Raw genomic sequence first — 18,004 nt, 5'->3', positions numbered from 1 at the left:
ATAAATTAGGATGACAAAGAGGGGCCATGAAATATTTTTGGTAGATAGAGTCAAGAAAAAGCCCAAGGATTTTTACAAGTATATTACAAGTAAAAGGATTACCAGGGAAAGAGTGGGACCTATTAGAGACCAAAGGGCAACCTGTATGTGGAGTCTGAGGGTGTGGGTGTGGTCTTAAATGAATACTTCTTGTCTGTATTCAAAGAGGAGAAAGACACGGTAGTTGGGCCTTTCACTTGGGATGGTGAGGATTCTAGAACATGTTAAGATTAATCAAGAAGTATTAGATATTTTAGCAGGTATAAACGTGCATAAATTCTGAGGGTATGATGGGATATATTCCAGGTTGCTATGGGAGACAAGGGAGGAGATTGCCAGGGCCCTGGCAGAAATCCTTAATACTTCACTGCCACAGGTGAAATGCCAGATGACTGGAGGAGAGCTATTGTGGTTCCTTTGTTCAAGGCAGCAGGGATAGGCCAGGTAATTATAAACCAGTTAGTCTGATGTCAGCGATAGGGAAACTACTAGAAAAAAATTCTGAAGGACAGGATTAATCGACACTTGGAAAGGCAAGGATTTATCAGGAGTAGCATGGATTTGTAAAAGGGAGACCCCGTCCAACAAATTTGAGTCTTTTCAAAGGGTGACGGCATATATTGATGAAGGTAGTGCAGTTAATGTGGTTTATCTGGTCTTCAGTAAGGCCTTCAACAAGGTCCCACATATGAGCTGGGTCCAAAAACTAAGAGTCCACAGGATCCAAGGCAAGTTAACAAATTGGATTCAAAATTGGCTTGCAAACAGGAAGCAAAGGGTGATTTGGCTAATTAGATCCAGAATTGGCTCAGTGGCAGGAAAATGGTCAATAAATGTTTTTGTGACTAGAAACCTGTGTCTAGCGGGGTCCCACAAAGAACATGTTGGAGTCCTTGTTGCCTGTGATGTATTTTTATAATTTACACTTGAATATAGGAGGGTTGATCAGTAAGTTTGCAGATGATACAAAAATTGGTGGGACAGTAAATAGTAAGGAGGATAGCCTTAGATTACAGGAAGATGTAGATGTTGCTGATTGGTGGCAAATGGAATTCAACCTGGATAAATCTGAGGTGGTGCACTTGGGCAAGACAAACAAGGCAAGGTTATGCACGAGCAGTAGGACCTTGGAAAGCACCAAAGTTCAGACAGGCCTTAGTGTGCATGTCAACCAGTCCCTGAAGATAGAATAGTTGATAACTTAGTTAAGGAGGTTTACAGGATACTTATCTTTATTAGCCAAGGCATAGAGTTTAAAAGCAGGGAGGGTGTGATGGAACTGGATAAAAAGTAGGTTAAGCCACAAATAGAGTACTGTGTGCAGACCAGAACCCAAACTAGGCTAGCCATATAATTTCTATGACTACAAGAGCAGGTCAGGGACTAGGAATCCTACAGTGAATAACTCCATTTCATATCCCCCCAAAGCCTGTCCTACAAGGCACAGTCAGGGGTCTAATGGAATATAATGGATGAGTGCAGCTCCAGCAACATTTCAGAAGCTTGACACCATCCACGACAAAGCAACTTGATCAACAGACACCTCACCCACAATCCTTTACTCACTCCACTGACATTCAGTGACAGCAGTACACACCATCTATAAGATGCACTGCAGAAATTCACCATGGCTCCTTAGAGAATGCCTTTCAAACCCACGACCACTACCGTCTAGAAGAAGAGCAGCAGATTCATGTAAACACCACCACTTGCAGGTTCCACTACAAACCACTCACCATCCTTACTTGGAAGTATGTCACCATTCCTTCTGGGTTGCTGGGTTAACTTTCTAATGGCATTGTGTGACTACCTACATCAAATGAACTGCAGCAGTTCAAGAGGTAGCTCACCTTCTCAAGAGCAACTAGGGATGGACAATAAATGCTGGTTGTATTGAGATGCAGGTAACCTTGCATTACATTATCCAATGCACAAATTGGATCACTAGGATAATCTGACCCATTCTGACCATCACCCTTTACAAAGAATGTATATGAGGTTCAGCTGGAGTACAGTGTAGAATTTCCAGAATGAACTGAATTCTGAGGGTTAAATTAAAAGAAGAGATTCCACAAACTCAGAATATATTTCTTGTAATTGAAATGTCAAAGGAAGGTCTTGATCAAAGCTTAAGGGGAATAGACGAGTAGATAGAAACAGATTTCTCTGGTTGGATGACCAAAACTAGCATCTAAAACTTTGAACTATCGTTTCCGGAGCAAAATTATAAAGGGTGGTCAAGGTTTGGAACACTTCCTAGAAATGCAGTTGTTTAGGAGGTCAATGCTAACTTGAAATCAGAGATGGATATTTTTGATTTTAAAAAAATCAAGGGACAAAAGGTAGAGTTAGGTCAGAGATTAGTCAAGACAGCTTGGTAGAGCAGAATAGATATTTTCTAATCAACCTGTTCAAAGATTTTATTGCACACCTTTGCAGCAAGTTGGACTTGAGTCTTCCTGGTCCAGAGGAAGGGAAACTACTACTGCACAAGAACCTGCAAGAAAGGAGAATAGGCTAAAGGGGCTAATTGGTCAATACCTGCTCCCACATTAATTTTGGGGTAATGGTAAATATAATCTCTAACCAGGTACTATATAAAAATCACTTTTGGAATCAGCCAGTTTGAAAAGTCAATTTAAATCAGTTCCGGAAGTCATCATTGGTAATGCGGACACAAGGAAAGTAAAATTTATATTCAAAAGCCACGATCAACTTAAAATAATATTAGCAGTTTTCAATACTTATGTGAAGGATACCACGAAGCCACTGCAGCTTTAAGTGCATTAATGTTATTAAACAAATTCTGTTCAGAGGGGAAGGAACTTAAATGAAAACTCAACCTAAGCAAAAAGGAGTTGTACGTCACAAGTACTGTGACTAATTGCTTTCAGATGGCTGCAATGAAGTGCTCAAAAGGATTTAAAGCAGTTTTCTCAATCTGCAAACTTCCTCCTGTACAAATCAATCTTCTGTCCTATTAAAAAGTAAGGACTCAATTTTAATACATTAGCACCATCACTTAGGTTTTATTTTCTTTGTACTTGTACAGCCCTTAGGTCACTTTTGCTTGGAAGAAAAAAAGAGGATTGGAAAGTGCAACTGTTGCGGTTATAATTTCAGAAACATATAAATATCGGCTCAGTAGAATACAAATCTTGTTGGCACAATGAAGTATTTGATACTTTTATCAGGCTGCCTCGAAATGCAACATTTAGTTGTAGTCACTGTTGTGTAAGGAAATTAGGACACTGGAGCAACCTTATGATGAAGTCACCGAGCTGAAGATCATTGGGTATAAATGTCAAAGTGTGGGCAAAGTTAGAACAGACTAGAAAGGTTGCAGGAAGATTCAGACCAGAACGAACTCTCTGGAAGAACACTAGACCAGACTACATCAGAACATTCAGCTCTCTGGAGGAAACAGAGAATATATGCGTATGAACACATGAATAGATTACTCACTAATTATTGTAACTATATGTCAGAGCCTGGCTTATCTAAGATTACCATGTATTGCAGTATTTAGTATCAGTGTATAATAAATGGTGTTATTTTTAAAGTTAAAAGCTGAAGAGAGTCCTTGACTTTTCCTTCTCCTCAGCTAGTAGTGAGATCACCCAAACCAGTTAAAGCACAACACAGAGACTCAGAAGCAGCGTACAGAAGGGTTATGGGATAGGTCCATTACGTCAGAGGACTGAGTTACGAGAAAGCATTTGAAAATTTTGATTCCTGTAGACTTGAAAGGCAATGAAGATAGTTTTTCCTGCAGCCACAGTTTGCTGATGGTGGAGTAAGTGAATGTTGTAGGTTGCAAATGAGGCAACCTACTTTAGTTGACGACTTTATTCTGGATTATGTCAAGCTTCCAGAGTGTTAATGTATTAAGTGCTAAAAGCTGCACCTTTTCAAGCAAGTAGAAAATGTTCCATCACACTCCCGATGATTCTTGTAAATGCTGAAGAGACATTGGGTAGTCAGGTGGTGAGTTTCTTACCACACAATTTATGTACTTTGTCCTGTTCATGTTCTGCTCAGTAGTGACCCTGAAGATATTGATGTCAGAGGATTAGCAACTGTAATACCACAAAGTCATGGGAAGGTGTTTAGATTCATTTGTTGGAAATTATCACAGAATCCCTACAGTGTGGAAACAGGCCATTCAGCCCAACAAGCCCACACCGTCCCTCTGAAGAGCATCCCACCCAGACCCATCCCCCTATCCCTGCATTTCCCATGTCTGACCCACCTAACCTAAACATCCCTGGGCACTACTGGCAATTTAGCATGACCAATGCACCTACCCTGCAGATCTTCAGACTGTGGAAGGAAACCGGAGAACCAGGATGAAACCCACGCTGACACGGGAAGAATGTGCAAACTCCACACAGAGTCACCCGAGGCTGGATTTGAACCCAGGTACCTGGCGCTGTGAGGCAGCAGCGCTAACCACTGAGCCACCGTGCTGCCCCTAGAAACAGTGATAAGAGTGGGATTCAAAACCACATGTGCAAAGCACAATGGATTAGCAGTCCATCGCCTTAACCTCTCGGCCACCCCTCCCATGCGTTTATGGTCAAAGCCAGGCACTTGTGCCGTCAGTACGTTACTTGTCACTTGTCTTGCGATTGTTGATCAAGGAGTTGCATTATTTTAGGAGTTGAAAATTGAACTTAACATAGTGCAACTAACAGCAAATAACCCCACTTCTGACCTGATGATGGAAAGTATTGCATTGATGAAGCAGCCAAAGATGGTTTGAGGGTCTCAGACATTGGTGTGGAGACTGCAGCAATTTCCTGGGGCAGACATGATTGAACAGCCACTCTTCTTTGTGCTAAGTATAATTTCAGTGAAAAACTTTTCATCAGGTTCCAATTATGTTCCATTTTTATCAGTCTCCTTGATGCCATACTCCAGCAAATGTTACTTTGATGTAAAGGGCAGTTGACCTTAGCTCACTTCTCCAATTCAATATTTTTGTCCACATTTGGACTAACAATTTAATGAGGTCTGGAGCAGAGTGATCCTTGTGTAACACAATGTGACAGGTAGGTATGGCTCGACAGCATTGTTGGTAATATGTACCACCGTATCATTGATGGAGGCAAGATAAATGGGCAGTTACATTCTGTCTTTTATCACACTTGGCGTTTCTTCCAAATGTTCAAAAGGAGGGCAGTTCTGTTTCTTTAACATAATAGGTCACAATCAACAATGGATTTCCTTGTTTATTCTTGATCTGACACTATGAGATTGTATAATGTTTGGAATCAACATTCAGAAGTTCCAGTCATCTTTCTAGACAACATTTCATCCTTTCATCCAAGTTATTTATATAAATTATAGAGTGTTCACTCAACTCACTAAATATTGTCAACCAGAAAATGACCCATTAATACCTACTCTGTTTCCTGTTAGCCAGCCAATTTTCTATTCATTCAGTACATCACCATCTATGTCATGAGCTTTTATTTTCCACAATAAACTTTGGTGGGACCTTTGAGAGTCTGTCATACTGATGAAAAGGGACATAACTAGAGGTAGTGATATAGGAGTGGGGATGTTACCTGAAAGGAATCATGAAGTGCCTTTGTGTGGCTGCTCTACCAATGTTTGACACAAGTACCTAAATGTCAGTAAGGATGACTTCGCTAAGTCAACTTGACTTGGCATGCCTTTTTCATGTTTGATGCCTGAATCAATGCTAGGTGACAGTTCTAGTTTTGCTTTCAGCACACTTTTGTTGTCACAAATCACTCAATTACAGCAAACTGTCAAGTCATTTCAAAACACAATTTAGAACCAAACACCTTGGTATAGTTCTGAAGTCACAAATAGGAAACGGGTAAGGGCAGAGGATTTCTGTACTTCAAGGAGACCAGTGAACTAGGTGGATCTATACAACAAGTTGAAAGTTTCATGGTCGTCATTAACAATACCAGCTTCATTTAACTAATGGACTTTGAACTTGGTGGGATTTGAACTCAGATTTGCTAACCATCATCAATTCTTTTGAATTATGGTCTAAGTAATATAATAATGCAACATACCCTTGAGGCACTTAAGGTAATTTGTTGAGCCAGTGAGGTTGAGGGGCAATTCTAAGCATCAATAGACAATTATGCAAAATGAAATGAAATGTTTAATAAATTCAGTCATAGTAAAATTCAAATATAATTGCTCTCTGTGCTGCGTTTGCTGATCTCAGCCAAGACAGCAACAGTCGTACATTCATGTTTTCACTCTGTACCTAGCAACTCAACTAGGAAATGCATATGACTAGATAAACAAATTCACTTCAACGCAACTACCTTGCACTATGTTAAGGAACAAGTACTTGGGTGAAGTATCAAGCTGTCCCTTTTGCCGATATAACTATATGCCAAGAGAAAACCATTTTCAGCAGACCAGGGGAATTTTTAGCAGTTTTAGAATGGTTCAGTGAATACACATACTGTATGATGTTATAAGATCATACGAAAATAAGAACCAGATTGAGCCACTTGACTCCTCAAGCCTGCTCCTCCATTCAATTGGATTATGGCTATTCTGACATGCCTCATGTCCATTTTCAAGCCCTTTTCCCATAACTCTAGATCCCACACTGATCAAGAATCCATCCTTCTTGGCCTTAAATATAAACAAGAACTCTGTGGCAAGTGTGGCGTTGGTGTGGCAGCATGCTCCATTTGCTGTTTTCGCCTAGCTTCCACTTTTTCTTGACAGCAAACCTCAAGGTGCTCAATGCCTTCCTGGATGCTCCTCCTCCACTTTGGACGGTGTTGGGCCAGTGATTCACAGGTATCTATGGGAATGCTGCACTTCACCAGTGAGACCTGGAGCTCCTGCCGCTTACACCTAGAGTTCACCTGCCGCTTCGAAGCTGGGAGTAGACCACCAGCTTGGGGAGTCTCGCGTCAGTCATGCGGATGATGTGCCCAGCCAATTGTAGCTGGTCAGGGTGGTCAGTGCCTCGATGCTGGGAGTGTTGGCACGTCATTCTTTCCAACTGATTCGCAGGATCCTGCGCAGGCATCGTTGCTGGTACTGCTCCAGTACCTTGAGGTGTCTGCTGTAGACAGTCCATGTCACAGAGCCATATGGGAGGGCTTGATCTTGGTGTCAGATCTGATGTTGTTGTCCTCAAACACCTTTACCTCAGGCGGCCAATCCCTTCATCAATAGTTGCTTTGGCTGACAAGACACTTTCGAGGTAACGGAGGTGGTCAACATTCTCTAAGGCCTCCCTATGGACCTTGATTGTCAGGGCTTTGCTCCACAATGCCAGGCCACATTGGTGGAGGACCTTCATCTTGCGGATGTCATGATGAGACCCATGTTCTCGCATGCCTCTGTAAAGATGCTGACGATGGTCTGGAGCACATCCTCTGAAATTGCGCATACACAAGCATTATCTGCGTTCTGCAGTTCCATGACACCAGTTGGGGTAACTTTCATTTAATCTTGAAGGAGGCAAAGTTTGAATAATTTCCCCACAGGTTCTGTAAGTAAATTCCATTCAAGTGGGAAGCTTGTCAGCAGTGAGGTGAAGCATTGCAGCTAAGTAGATCAAGAACACTATTGGGGTAATGACACAGCCCTGCTTGACACCAGTCTGAAGAGGGAAATGGTTGATGGTGGTGTCATTTATTATTACCACAACTTCCATGTCATCGTGGAGTAGGCGAAGGATGGTGACAAACTTCATGGTGCAACCAAAGCGGAGAAGAACTCTCCATAATGCTTCCCGATTGATGGTGTCAAAGGTCTTTGTAAGGTCAAAGGCGGCCATGTACAGGGTAGATTCTTTTCTCTGCATTTCTCCCGCAGTTGTCGCAGTGAAAATCATGTCTGTTGTGCCCCTCCGAAAGATAAGCACTTAAATCACTGGATGAGCCAAAATTGTAAACTGAAGCTTCAAAATCTCCCCTCCCCTACTGCATCCCAAAACCAGCCCAGCTCGTCCCCGCCTCCCTAACCTGTCCATCCTCCCACCTATCCCCTCCTCCCATCTCAAGCCCAACCCCCATCTCTTACCTACTAACCTCATCCCACCCCCTTGACCTGTCCGTCCTCCCTGGACTGACCTATCTCCTCCCTAACTCCCCACCTACACTCACCTTTACTGGCTCCATCCCCGCCTCTTTGGCCTGTCTGTCTCCTCTCCACCTATCTTCTCCTCTATCCGCCTCCCCGCTTCTCCCTATTTATTTCAGAACCCCCTTCCCCTCCCCCATTTCTGAAGAAGGGTCTAGGCCCGAAACGTCAGCCTTCCTGCTCCTCTGATGCTGCTTGGCCTGCTGTGTTCATCCAGCTCTACACCTTGTTATCTCAGCCTTCCATCCATACTTCCCGCTGTCTCAAGAAAGCAACCAACATAATCAAATCTCTTCCACGGTCTTCCATCAGGCAGAAGGTATAAAAGTTTGAATACACATACAAATAGATTCAAGAACAGCTTCTTCCCCGCTGTTATTGGACTTTTGCACAGATCTCTCAAATGTTAGTTCCAATCTCTCTCTCTGCACTTTTTGTGCAACTGTAACACTGTACTCTGCACTCTGTTCTGCTACCGTAATGCACTCTGTAAGGTACAACCTGCCTGTATAGCATGCATAGCAACACTTTTCACTGTATCTCAGTACGTGACAACAATAGATCAATCAATTTCGAAGTACCAGGTTGGCAAACTTACATCACTCCGTGAAGCAATGGCACGATGAAGTGGGGTTAACCACATGTTATCTTTAGCATTGACACGTGCTCCTGTAAAATAAAAATCGCAAATAGAGTAATTGTACCCTGCGCATTGAAAATAAACACATGCAATATGGAGGCTTCTTCAATACCTTGGATTAAGGATACCACAATGTAGCACTCATTTTAAAGTTACTAAAGTAGAGCAAGTAGCAACAACATAGGTTGATAAATATATAATGCAAATTGGTACAAATATGAATTACAAAATGCTATCTCTAAACCAGTTTCATTGTGTAAGATCCTCAATCTATAATGATCAGATGGACCTCTCCAAAGATTATTCCGAAGTGTTCTGGTATTGAGGTCATCTATATTGAGCTGTTGCCTGTATCTTAACACAGGAAGTGCCATCCACTAATCAACTTATGCTCGCTAGTCTACATTGATCCCTAGACCAACAACACCTAAATTTTAGAAGTTTCATCTTTATTTTCAAATCCCACCAAGATCTCAGCCCTCCTCTCCGGCTTGCATTTCTCCAATTCTGGTCTTTCGCTCATTCCTTTTTTTTTCTTCTACGATTGCCAACTGTGCCTTCCCTCCCTGAAGCCCTGCCTCTTCATCTTCTCCTCCTCTCAAGTTATTACTTATAACCGATCACTATAGTAGAGCTTCTGAGTGCACGCCCCTACATGTAAATACATGTTATTATTAAGTGTTAAGACTGTCTGACTCTATGACCATAAGGATTAAGAACAGGAATAGGTGGTTTGGCACCTCGAACCTGCTCTGCCATTTAACAGGATCACAGCTGATCTGAAATTCCTCATGTCCACTTTTCTGCCCTTGCCCTGTAAACCCTCTACTCCCCTACTGATCAAGAATCTGTCTATCTCAGACTCTGCACATAGCTCGTTGTGGTAAGAGAGTGCCAAAGACTGTCAACACTCAGAAGAAATTCATCCTCATCTCAGTCTTAAATTGACACCCCTTTATTTTGAGACTATGGCCTCTGTTCCCAGACTCTCCCATAAAGGAAACATCCTCTCAGCATTTACCCTGTCAAACGCCTTAAGAACCCTTCAAGTTTCAATGAGATACCTCTCATTCTTCTGAACCCGTGAGTAGTCACTACCTGTTTAGCCTTTGCTCATAAGACAATCTCTTCATACCAGGGATCATCCTAGGGAACCTTCTCTGATCTCCTTCCAATGAAATGATATTTTTCTTTAAATAAGGGGGCCAAAACTGCTCACAGTATTCCAGATAAAGCAACTTTCCATTTGCAGTAAGCCTTCCCTACTCTTAAGTTCCAACCCCTTTGAAATAAGGGCCGACATTCCATTAGCCTTCTTGATTACCTGCACACTTGTATTTAGCTCAGGGGGATTTGTTTGAATGGACATGGAAATTTCTAATTGAATTCTAGTGATTCTGAATTTATCACGATGAACATAAAGTAATTATATGGAAACGAAGATGAATGGCCAAGTTGTCTAAACCAGCTACAAATTGCGTTTCAGAAAAGAGCAGACATTTGTAAAGCATCGTTCATCTCCTTTGGGATATCCAAAACTAGCTTACAGCCAATTAAATACTTTAGAAGTGTAGTCAATTGTAAAAATGTAAATAAATACAACAGTGAATTTCCACAAAAAAGAGAAATGACCAGATAACTCTTTTTTGCGCTGATGTTCGAAGACAGGTAAATGCTGGCCAAGATAAAACATCAACAGATCTTGCATATCCACCCTGCCACTGTTAACAGTCCTCTCTTCCAAACCTGCAGTTATCACCCCTTTTTAAAACAAAATGTTTGAACCCTGCCATTTTTGCAAACTACCATACCAGCTCCAACTTCCTTTTCCTCGGGTCATACAGCATGGAAACAGATCTTTTGATCCTACTAGTTCCTCCAAATTAAACCAGTCCCACTTGCCCGCATTTGGCCCATATCCCTCCAAACCTTTCTTATTCATATACTTATCCAAATGTCTTTTAAATTTTGTAACTGTACCTGCATCCATCACTTATTTCACACACAAACCACTGTGTAAAAAAGTTGCTCCTTGTGTCCTTTTTAAAAACTTTCTTCTCTCACCCTGAAGGTATGCCCCCTAGTTCTTTTTAACTTCCCCATCTCAGGGTAAAGAAAACCCTTGCTATTCACCTTATCTATGCCCCCTCATGATTTTATAAACCTCAATAAGGTGACCCCTCAACCTCCTACACTCCAGTGAAAAAAGTCCCAGCCTATTTTTATAACTCAAACCTTCCATTCCCAGCAACATCCCGGTGAATCTTTTCTGAACTTTCTCCAATACTCTTTCCCTCCCAAGTTATTCATTTTTGCCTCACACATCAGAGCCCATTTTTCCAGAAGTTCATATTTAAATACCCTTCTATAGTAACCCAAACAGCTCCAGGCCAAATCATAATTTGCTTCCCCCATGACAATGAGAAAGGCAAATGGTCTCCTTTCCACTTTATGACCTATCTGCAGCCTTGGACATAGCTGATCACTCAATCTCCCTCTTACGCCTCTCCACTGTTGCCCAGCTGGGAGACACTGCAGTCACATGCTTCAATGATCATCTATCCAAGCATCATCAATGGCCTCTCTACCTACTTAGATCATTAGTCTGGCACTGCCCCAAGATCTAACCTTGGATTCCTCCTATTTTTGATTTACAAACTGCCCCTCAACATCACCATCAGAAAACACATGATGTACAGTGACAGCATCCACCTTCAAAAAACCATCCTCATACTATCACTCAATTGTCAGACGTCTTGCCTGACATCCAGCATTGGATGAGCAACTATTTTCTCTAATTAAACAGAAAGACTGAAGCCACTGTTACCATAAACTTTGCTCCTCTGCAATAGACTCTGTCCTTCTCCTTACAAGTATCAGAGGCTGAATCAAACTGCAGATTTATCAGCACGTTTGGTCAGAAAATTAGCTTTGTGATCACACAGATGTGTATTTAAAGATTGCCTATTGCAACTTCTAATTTTCCTAGCCGATCCTCGTCTCAGTTCTTCTGCTGCTGAAACTCTCATTCATATTATCTGTAGGCTTTCCTGTTCTGCATGGTCACCTGGATATTCTGCACTCTGTAGACATGGGATCATCCAGAGCTCTGTTTGCCTGCATCTAAACTTAAGGAAATCCCTTTGGCCTAACAATTCTATACTTATTGACCTGCACTGACTCCCGATTAAACAACACCTAGATTTTCACGTTATCATTCTTGTTTTCAATTCCTTGTATGGTTTGGCTCCTCCCTACGTCTAATTTCCTCCAGCTCCACAACCTTCCAAGTTAATTGGCACCCCCTAATTCCAGTTTGAGTATTTCCATTTTTAATGGCTCCCCTATTAGTAGTTGCTCCTTCAGCTACCTACGTACCAAGCTCTGGAATGCTCTTTCTATCACGTTCTTTTGAAGCTTTTGGTAAATCAACTCTAATATTGCGTATACATGGTGTCATGTTTTGTTTTATAATGTCTCTGTTAAAAGGGGAGAAATAAAGTAATGTGTGAACTACATGGTGTATCAAACAAGGATTTCCTGAATTTTTAATGAACACAATGTTTAATTCCACACAACCCACTCATGTATGCACTATCATTGTTCAAAATACTCAAGCAAAAACTTGTTGCCAATCTCTGCTGTTCAGAAACAGCTAGCACAAATAGCAACGTCCCTGGTAAACCTACCTGACAAGATAAGAAGCTCGATGATTTCGGCATCACCAAGAAAGGCAGCTGCATGTAGTGGTGTCCGCTTTTCAGGATCCTTTTGAAAAAAATTCATAATTGAGCATGCTAAAACCACATACATAAACAATCTCTTCTTCTGAGTGTCATTAATAAATTAACTTGGATGGGGAGATGAATGGTTTGGATTTAAAATTGATTGCGCCAATCAGGGACTAGACACATGAGCCAACAGGGTTAAATGACTCATTCAAGCTGCTATAAATTGATAGTGGATGCACTAAACCACTCAATTCTTTGCCACTATTTGTTCGTGCACTAGGAACAACCCTATTCATTTCCACAAAAAGCCGAAATAAATAACACACAGGTACCTTGCATTTCGTGCCTTCCAGCAAACTTCTATGTACCACGTAATACAAACAAATTAGTTTCATGGTAAATTATCAAAATAAAAATTCTTGAAAGGCTCCAAAGTAAATACGGACTGGTCAATTTGGAATTGTAAGATACAGATCTGTTGTTCTGCATTTGGTGCTTTTAGGCTGTGTTAAGATTCCCAGAGACAACAAACACAAAGATAAGTCTGACCAACCAGTAATTAACTGAAAAAATTCCTTCACAAGATTTCACATTTTTAGGAAACACAGTTGTTGCTGTACTTAAAACAAAAAAGCAAGCATTACGCACCTAGAATTTTGCTCTGTAATTAAGCTGTGAAATCTATTCTACTGTTCAGGTACCTGCAACAGTTCTCTTCGACATTACAACAGCTTGAGAATTTACTCACTTGTTCCAACTGTCTCAGTCTGTTCCCAACATTAGCGGGCCTGTTTCTGTAAAGCAAACACTCTCAAAAAAAGGAAACACCATAACTCCCTGAGAGTATCTCCATTTTGGTTTTCTATTGTGAGCTCCCCATTAAGTTTACCTTCAAAACACACTTTTGACTCTCTGATCTATTTCTCTCCGTAATTAAATTAATAAACGTTTTTGCACATTTGATGATGCCACCAAGGAACTCCCTTGTTTACAAGTTGATTTTTATTTTCAATCTGGGAAATACATAAACAAATATTTTATGATGATAGGGGTAGACTTGCTGGCTCTAACACAAGCTTAAGAGATAGTTTGTGTATTAGCTAAAGTTGTTTCACTTCCAAGCCTGACTTTATTATTAATGCATTCAAATTCCTCATGTTAGGGGTGTTTATCAGTTTTTCAATCCGAAATCTCCTTTCATCTTGCATTTAACATTTTAATCTCCAACCTACAAGTTATACTCCCACATCTTATACCTCTAATACAAATCACAGAATCAATGTTGCCCATTCCTTACTGCTCTTCAGAGGTTATGGTGAACCGCGTTCTTGAACTGCTGCAGTTCATGTGGTTGGTGTAAGTAAAAGATAAACTCTCCAGAGTCCTACCAGACTATAGGGTTGCTCTTTTCTCAATAGAGAGATGACTGGTTAACTTAAGGGTCACCGCACCTCAGGCGAGGGGAGAAGTTGAGAAGGAGAGTCCTTCATAGTAACCTCATCGGGTACAGGAAATGAACTCACACTGTTGGCGTTACTACAGCACAAACCAGCCATCCAGCCACCTGATTCCCTTGTATATAATGTATCAATGAGCCAGATTTTGGTTTTGAGTGTTGATCTTGGCTGACTGGAGTTCGTGATGCTAGCATTAAAGCTCAGTATGACCTTAGAGGTTTATAAAATCATGAGGGGTATAGATATGGTGAATAGCAAAGATCTTATCCTCAGGGTGGGGTTAGTTCAAAACTAGGGGGCATATTGTCAAGATTAGAAGAGAAAGATTTAAAAGGGACCCAAGGGCCAACTTTTTCCACACAGAGGGTAGTTTGTATGTTGAATAAACTGCACAGGAAGTGGCAGATGCAGATACAATTACAACATTTAAAAAACATTTGGACAGGTACATGAATAGGAAAGCTTTAATGCAATAATGGGCCAAACACAGGCTAGTGGGACTAGTTTAGTTTGGGAAACTTGATCAGCTTGTCCAAGTTGGATCAAATGGTCTGTTTCCATACTGTATGACACTTTGATGCTTTACAAATGAATGAATGAATGAATGATTTTATTGTCATGCGTATTTTACAGTTGTGAAATACTGCATTGTGAAATGCAACAAAATACGTGAAAAGCTTTCATTTGTTACCATAATACGGTGACATTGTGATAGTTTTAAGAAAAAGAGGAAAATGAAAAGATATAGCTTAAAGAGAAGTCCATCTACATTCTGAGTTGGCTTGGAACCATCACCTCACTGCTGCTTGCGCAGACCCACCAACTTCCAAGTCACGTCTCTTGTCAGGGCCCACCTCGTTGATGTCGCTGTGATGCCCTTCCACCACTGTTTCATCGCCACCAGTGCCAGCCCCACCAACGATGAAGTCGCCAATCCTCGGGCGCCTTCTTTTGCTGCTGGGCCTACCTCACTAGTGTTGCCTCCAACAATGTAGCAGCCCTGGAAAAGTAAGGGTTCGCTCTCCTCCATGCAAAGAAATGAATACTGTAGGGAAATGCTGTTGGGCAAACCAAAGGAATTGAAAGCTGATACATTCCCAGGACCTGATAAGCTTCATCTCAGAGTACCTAAGGAACAAGCCCAAGAAATAGCAAATGTGCTATTGGTCATTTTCCAAATTTCTACTCGCTCTGAAACAGTTCCTATGGAATGGACAGTACCTAATGTACCCTCACCTTTTTTTTTTTTTTTTTAAGAAGGGTGGCAGACAGAAAACAGTAAATTATAGACTGATTAGCTTGAGATCAGTAGTGGGAAAAAATCTAGAGTCCATTATGTAAGAATGTAATAACAACTTGGAAATTAATAACAGAATCAAGCAATCAGCATGGATTTATGAAAGAGAGAGGTTGTGCTTGACAAATCTGGAAGCTTTTGAAGATGTAGCTAATAGAGTGGATAAGGGGGAGCCTGTGGATCCTGTTTATTTGGACTGTCAGAAGGCTTTTCATAAGATCCCAATAAGAAATTAGCATTTAAAATTGAAGCACATGAGACTAGAGATTGTGTACTGAAATGGATTGAGAACTGATTGACAGATGGGAAAACAAAAATACAAATATTGTGTAGTGGCAGGCAGTGACTATTAAGATGCCACAGGGATCGATGCTTGGACGTCAGCTATTCATAATGCTATTAATGATTTAAATGAGGAAACTACTTGCCAGATCTCCAAGTTTGCAGATGACACCGATCTGTGTGGAAGGGAATGCACAGAAGCTTCAGCATGATTTGGACAAATTAACTAAATAGGCAAATAAATGACAGATACAATATAATTTGGATAAACGTGAGCTTACCACTTTGATAGTAAAACCAGCAGACAGAGTATAATGCGAACAACTATAGATTGGATAACTGAAAGTTAACACGAAGGTGCAGCAGGCAGTCAAGAAGGCAAATGGTTTTTGTGGTGACAGGATTCAAGTACAGGAGCAGGGATGTATTGCAAGTATACAGGGCACTGGTAAGACCACAACTGAAGTTTTGCTTACAGTTTGGTCTGCTTATCTGAGGGAGGATGTTCTAGCTATTAGGGGAGTACAAATAAGGTTTACTAGACTGTTTCTTGGAATGGTAAGATTGATGTACAAAGAGAGACTGGATTGGCTTAGACTAGATTCACAAGTGTTGAAGAATGAGAGAGGATCTCACAAACCTATCAAATTCAAACAGGATTAGATGCAGGAATGATATTCTCGATGTTCATGGAGTCCAGAACCAAGGGTTGCAGTCTAAAGGATAAGAGATAGGCCTCTTAGGACAGAGACAAGGAGAAATTTCTTCACCCAGAGAATGATGAGCCCATGGAATTCTCTGCCACAAGAAATTATTGAGGCCAAAACATTGAAGACTTTCAAGAAAGATGCAGGCATACTTCTTCGGACTAAAGGGATCAAAAGGATATGGGAAGATGGTGGGAACGGCGTACTGAGTTGGAAGTTATTAACAATCATATTGAACGGTGTAGTAGGCTCAAAGGTCAAATGCCTTATTCCTGCTCCTATATTCAATACTTATATGTTTCTATTAAATTACAAACTTAAAGCACTTCAGAGCGTACACAAAAATGTACTTTCAATGGTATTTACTTGTGACTATGAATACAATAAGCTAAATACAAGTATTGAAAAACATCCTGGTCTTGGCAACATGTTCTTGCACATACAAACTGAAATACTTGACTGTGATCTCTAGTCAATTGAAGTTGCGCATTATTCATCAAAACAATCCAGATACGAGAGTTGAGTTTTGCAAACTAATCAGTTAAAAAAAATGTTCTGGAAACAAGTTTCTTGCAAAACATTTAACAGTGACTTACCAAAGCGTTGACATCTTCGGTTTTATAGATCAACATCCGCACTTCATCAGGATCCCCGTTAAATATTGCCTGGACCAACGGAGGCTAGGAGAGAAAGAAAAACATTTCTCCTGTTTGGTCATTTTCCAGAATTTAGAAAATATGTATAAAGGTTCATATGAATCAAAAATTCAAAATGAAGAGCTCAGAAAATGACAACTCACATTTCAGCATTAAAGTAATACAACATATTTCAAACTCCAGACAGCCTCTTGATAATAGACCTTTCTCCCTCAGTTAGAGTATATTAAAAAGGTACCTCAACAATGTGAAAAAAAAACGAAGAAATTCAATACTTTGCCAATAAATACTTCAACATTTGTTTATGTAAAATCAAAACAGTAATGATAGAAGGTGGACTACCAAAGCGGACTGTTCAATTGTAATAAAATTGTTCTATGACTACACAATTACTCTCTTCCTTTGGATACTCTACTTTAAAATTAGCACAAGAAATAGCAGAAGTAGACCATATGACTCACTGAACCTGTGCCATCATTCAATATAATCATGGCAATCTTCGGCTTCAAATCTACCTGCCCACATGCTCCCCAGATAAAATTCCCCGAGAAAGCAAAAAACTGTCAATGCAAGCTTTAAAATTTATTCAATAATGGAGCATCTGCAGTTCTAGGGTAGAGAATTCCCAAGATTTCACATCTCAAGTCTTCTAACCTCCAGATTTACACACTCAAAGGACAACTTTGTCACCCCAGAGGCCACAGAGATTTATAGAGTTTTCACAGCATGAAAAGAGGCCCTTCAGCCTATCACGTCTGCGCCATTCATCAAACAGCCATCTATTCTAATTCTATTTTTCAGCAATTGGCCCTTAGCCTTGTAAGCTATGGTGTTTCAAGTTTTCATCTAACCCTATCGCAGCTACTTAAATGCCTGGGGATTCCCACTTCTACCAGCCTTTTAGGCAGAATGGTCCAGATACCCATAACCCCGAGTGTAAAAAACATTCCTGCAAATCCCCTCTCAACCTCCTGCCCCTTATCACAAAACTGAGTTCCCTGGTTATGGATTCCCTCTACTAATGGGAAATGTTCCAGCCTAACTACCCTATCTGGGCCCTACAGAACTCAGATTCCTGCTCTACCTTCTCTG

At 40.8% G+C, this 18,004-nt stretch overlaps 1 protein-coding gene across 8 annotated transcripts in view; it reads right to left on the bottom strand.

The window, feature by feature from the left end:
- The window catches only part of LOC109920960 (serine/threonine-protein phosphatase 6 regulatory ankyrin repeat subunit B), a 162,273-nt gene that overhangs the window by 79,583 nt on the left and 64,686 nt on the right, over positions 1 to 18,004 (bottom strand). For 5 of the 8 annotated variants that reach the window (XM_048599179.1, XM_048599175.1, XM_048599180.1 and 2 more), the window contains exons 2-4: positions 16,853 to 16,936; positions 12,472 to 12,550; positions 8,741 to 8,811 (exon numbers count right to left, since the gene is read on the bottom strand). In XM_048599179.1, coding sequence (XP_048455136.1) covers positions 8,741 to 8,811; positions 12,472 to 12,550; positions 16,853 to 16,936 — 234 coding nt within the window. Of the gene's footprint in view, positions 1 to 8,740; positions 8,812 to 12,471; positions 12,551 to 15,695; positions 15,726 to 16,852; positions 16,937 to 18,004 lie in introns of all 8 variants that reach the window. The other 3 variants (XM_048599173.1, XM_048599176.1, XM_048599174.1) reach the window with 1 other exon arrangement.

Source organism: Rhincodon typus, chromosome 7 (genome assembly GCF_021869965.1).
Source record: "Rhincodon typus isolate 14 chromosome 7, sRhiTyp1.1, whole genome shotgun sequence".
NCBI classification, from domain to species: Eukaryota; Metazoa; Chordata; class Chondrichthyes; order Orectolobiformes; family Rhincodontidae; genus Rhincodon; species Rhincodon typus.
Note: the sequence above shows the minus strand (reverse complement) of the source record. Positions and strands in the feature narration are given on the sequence as shown.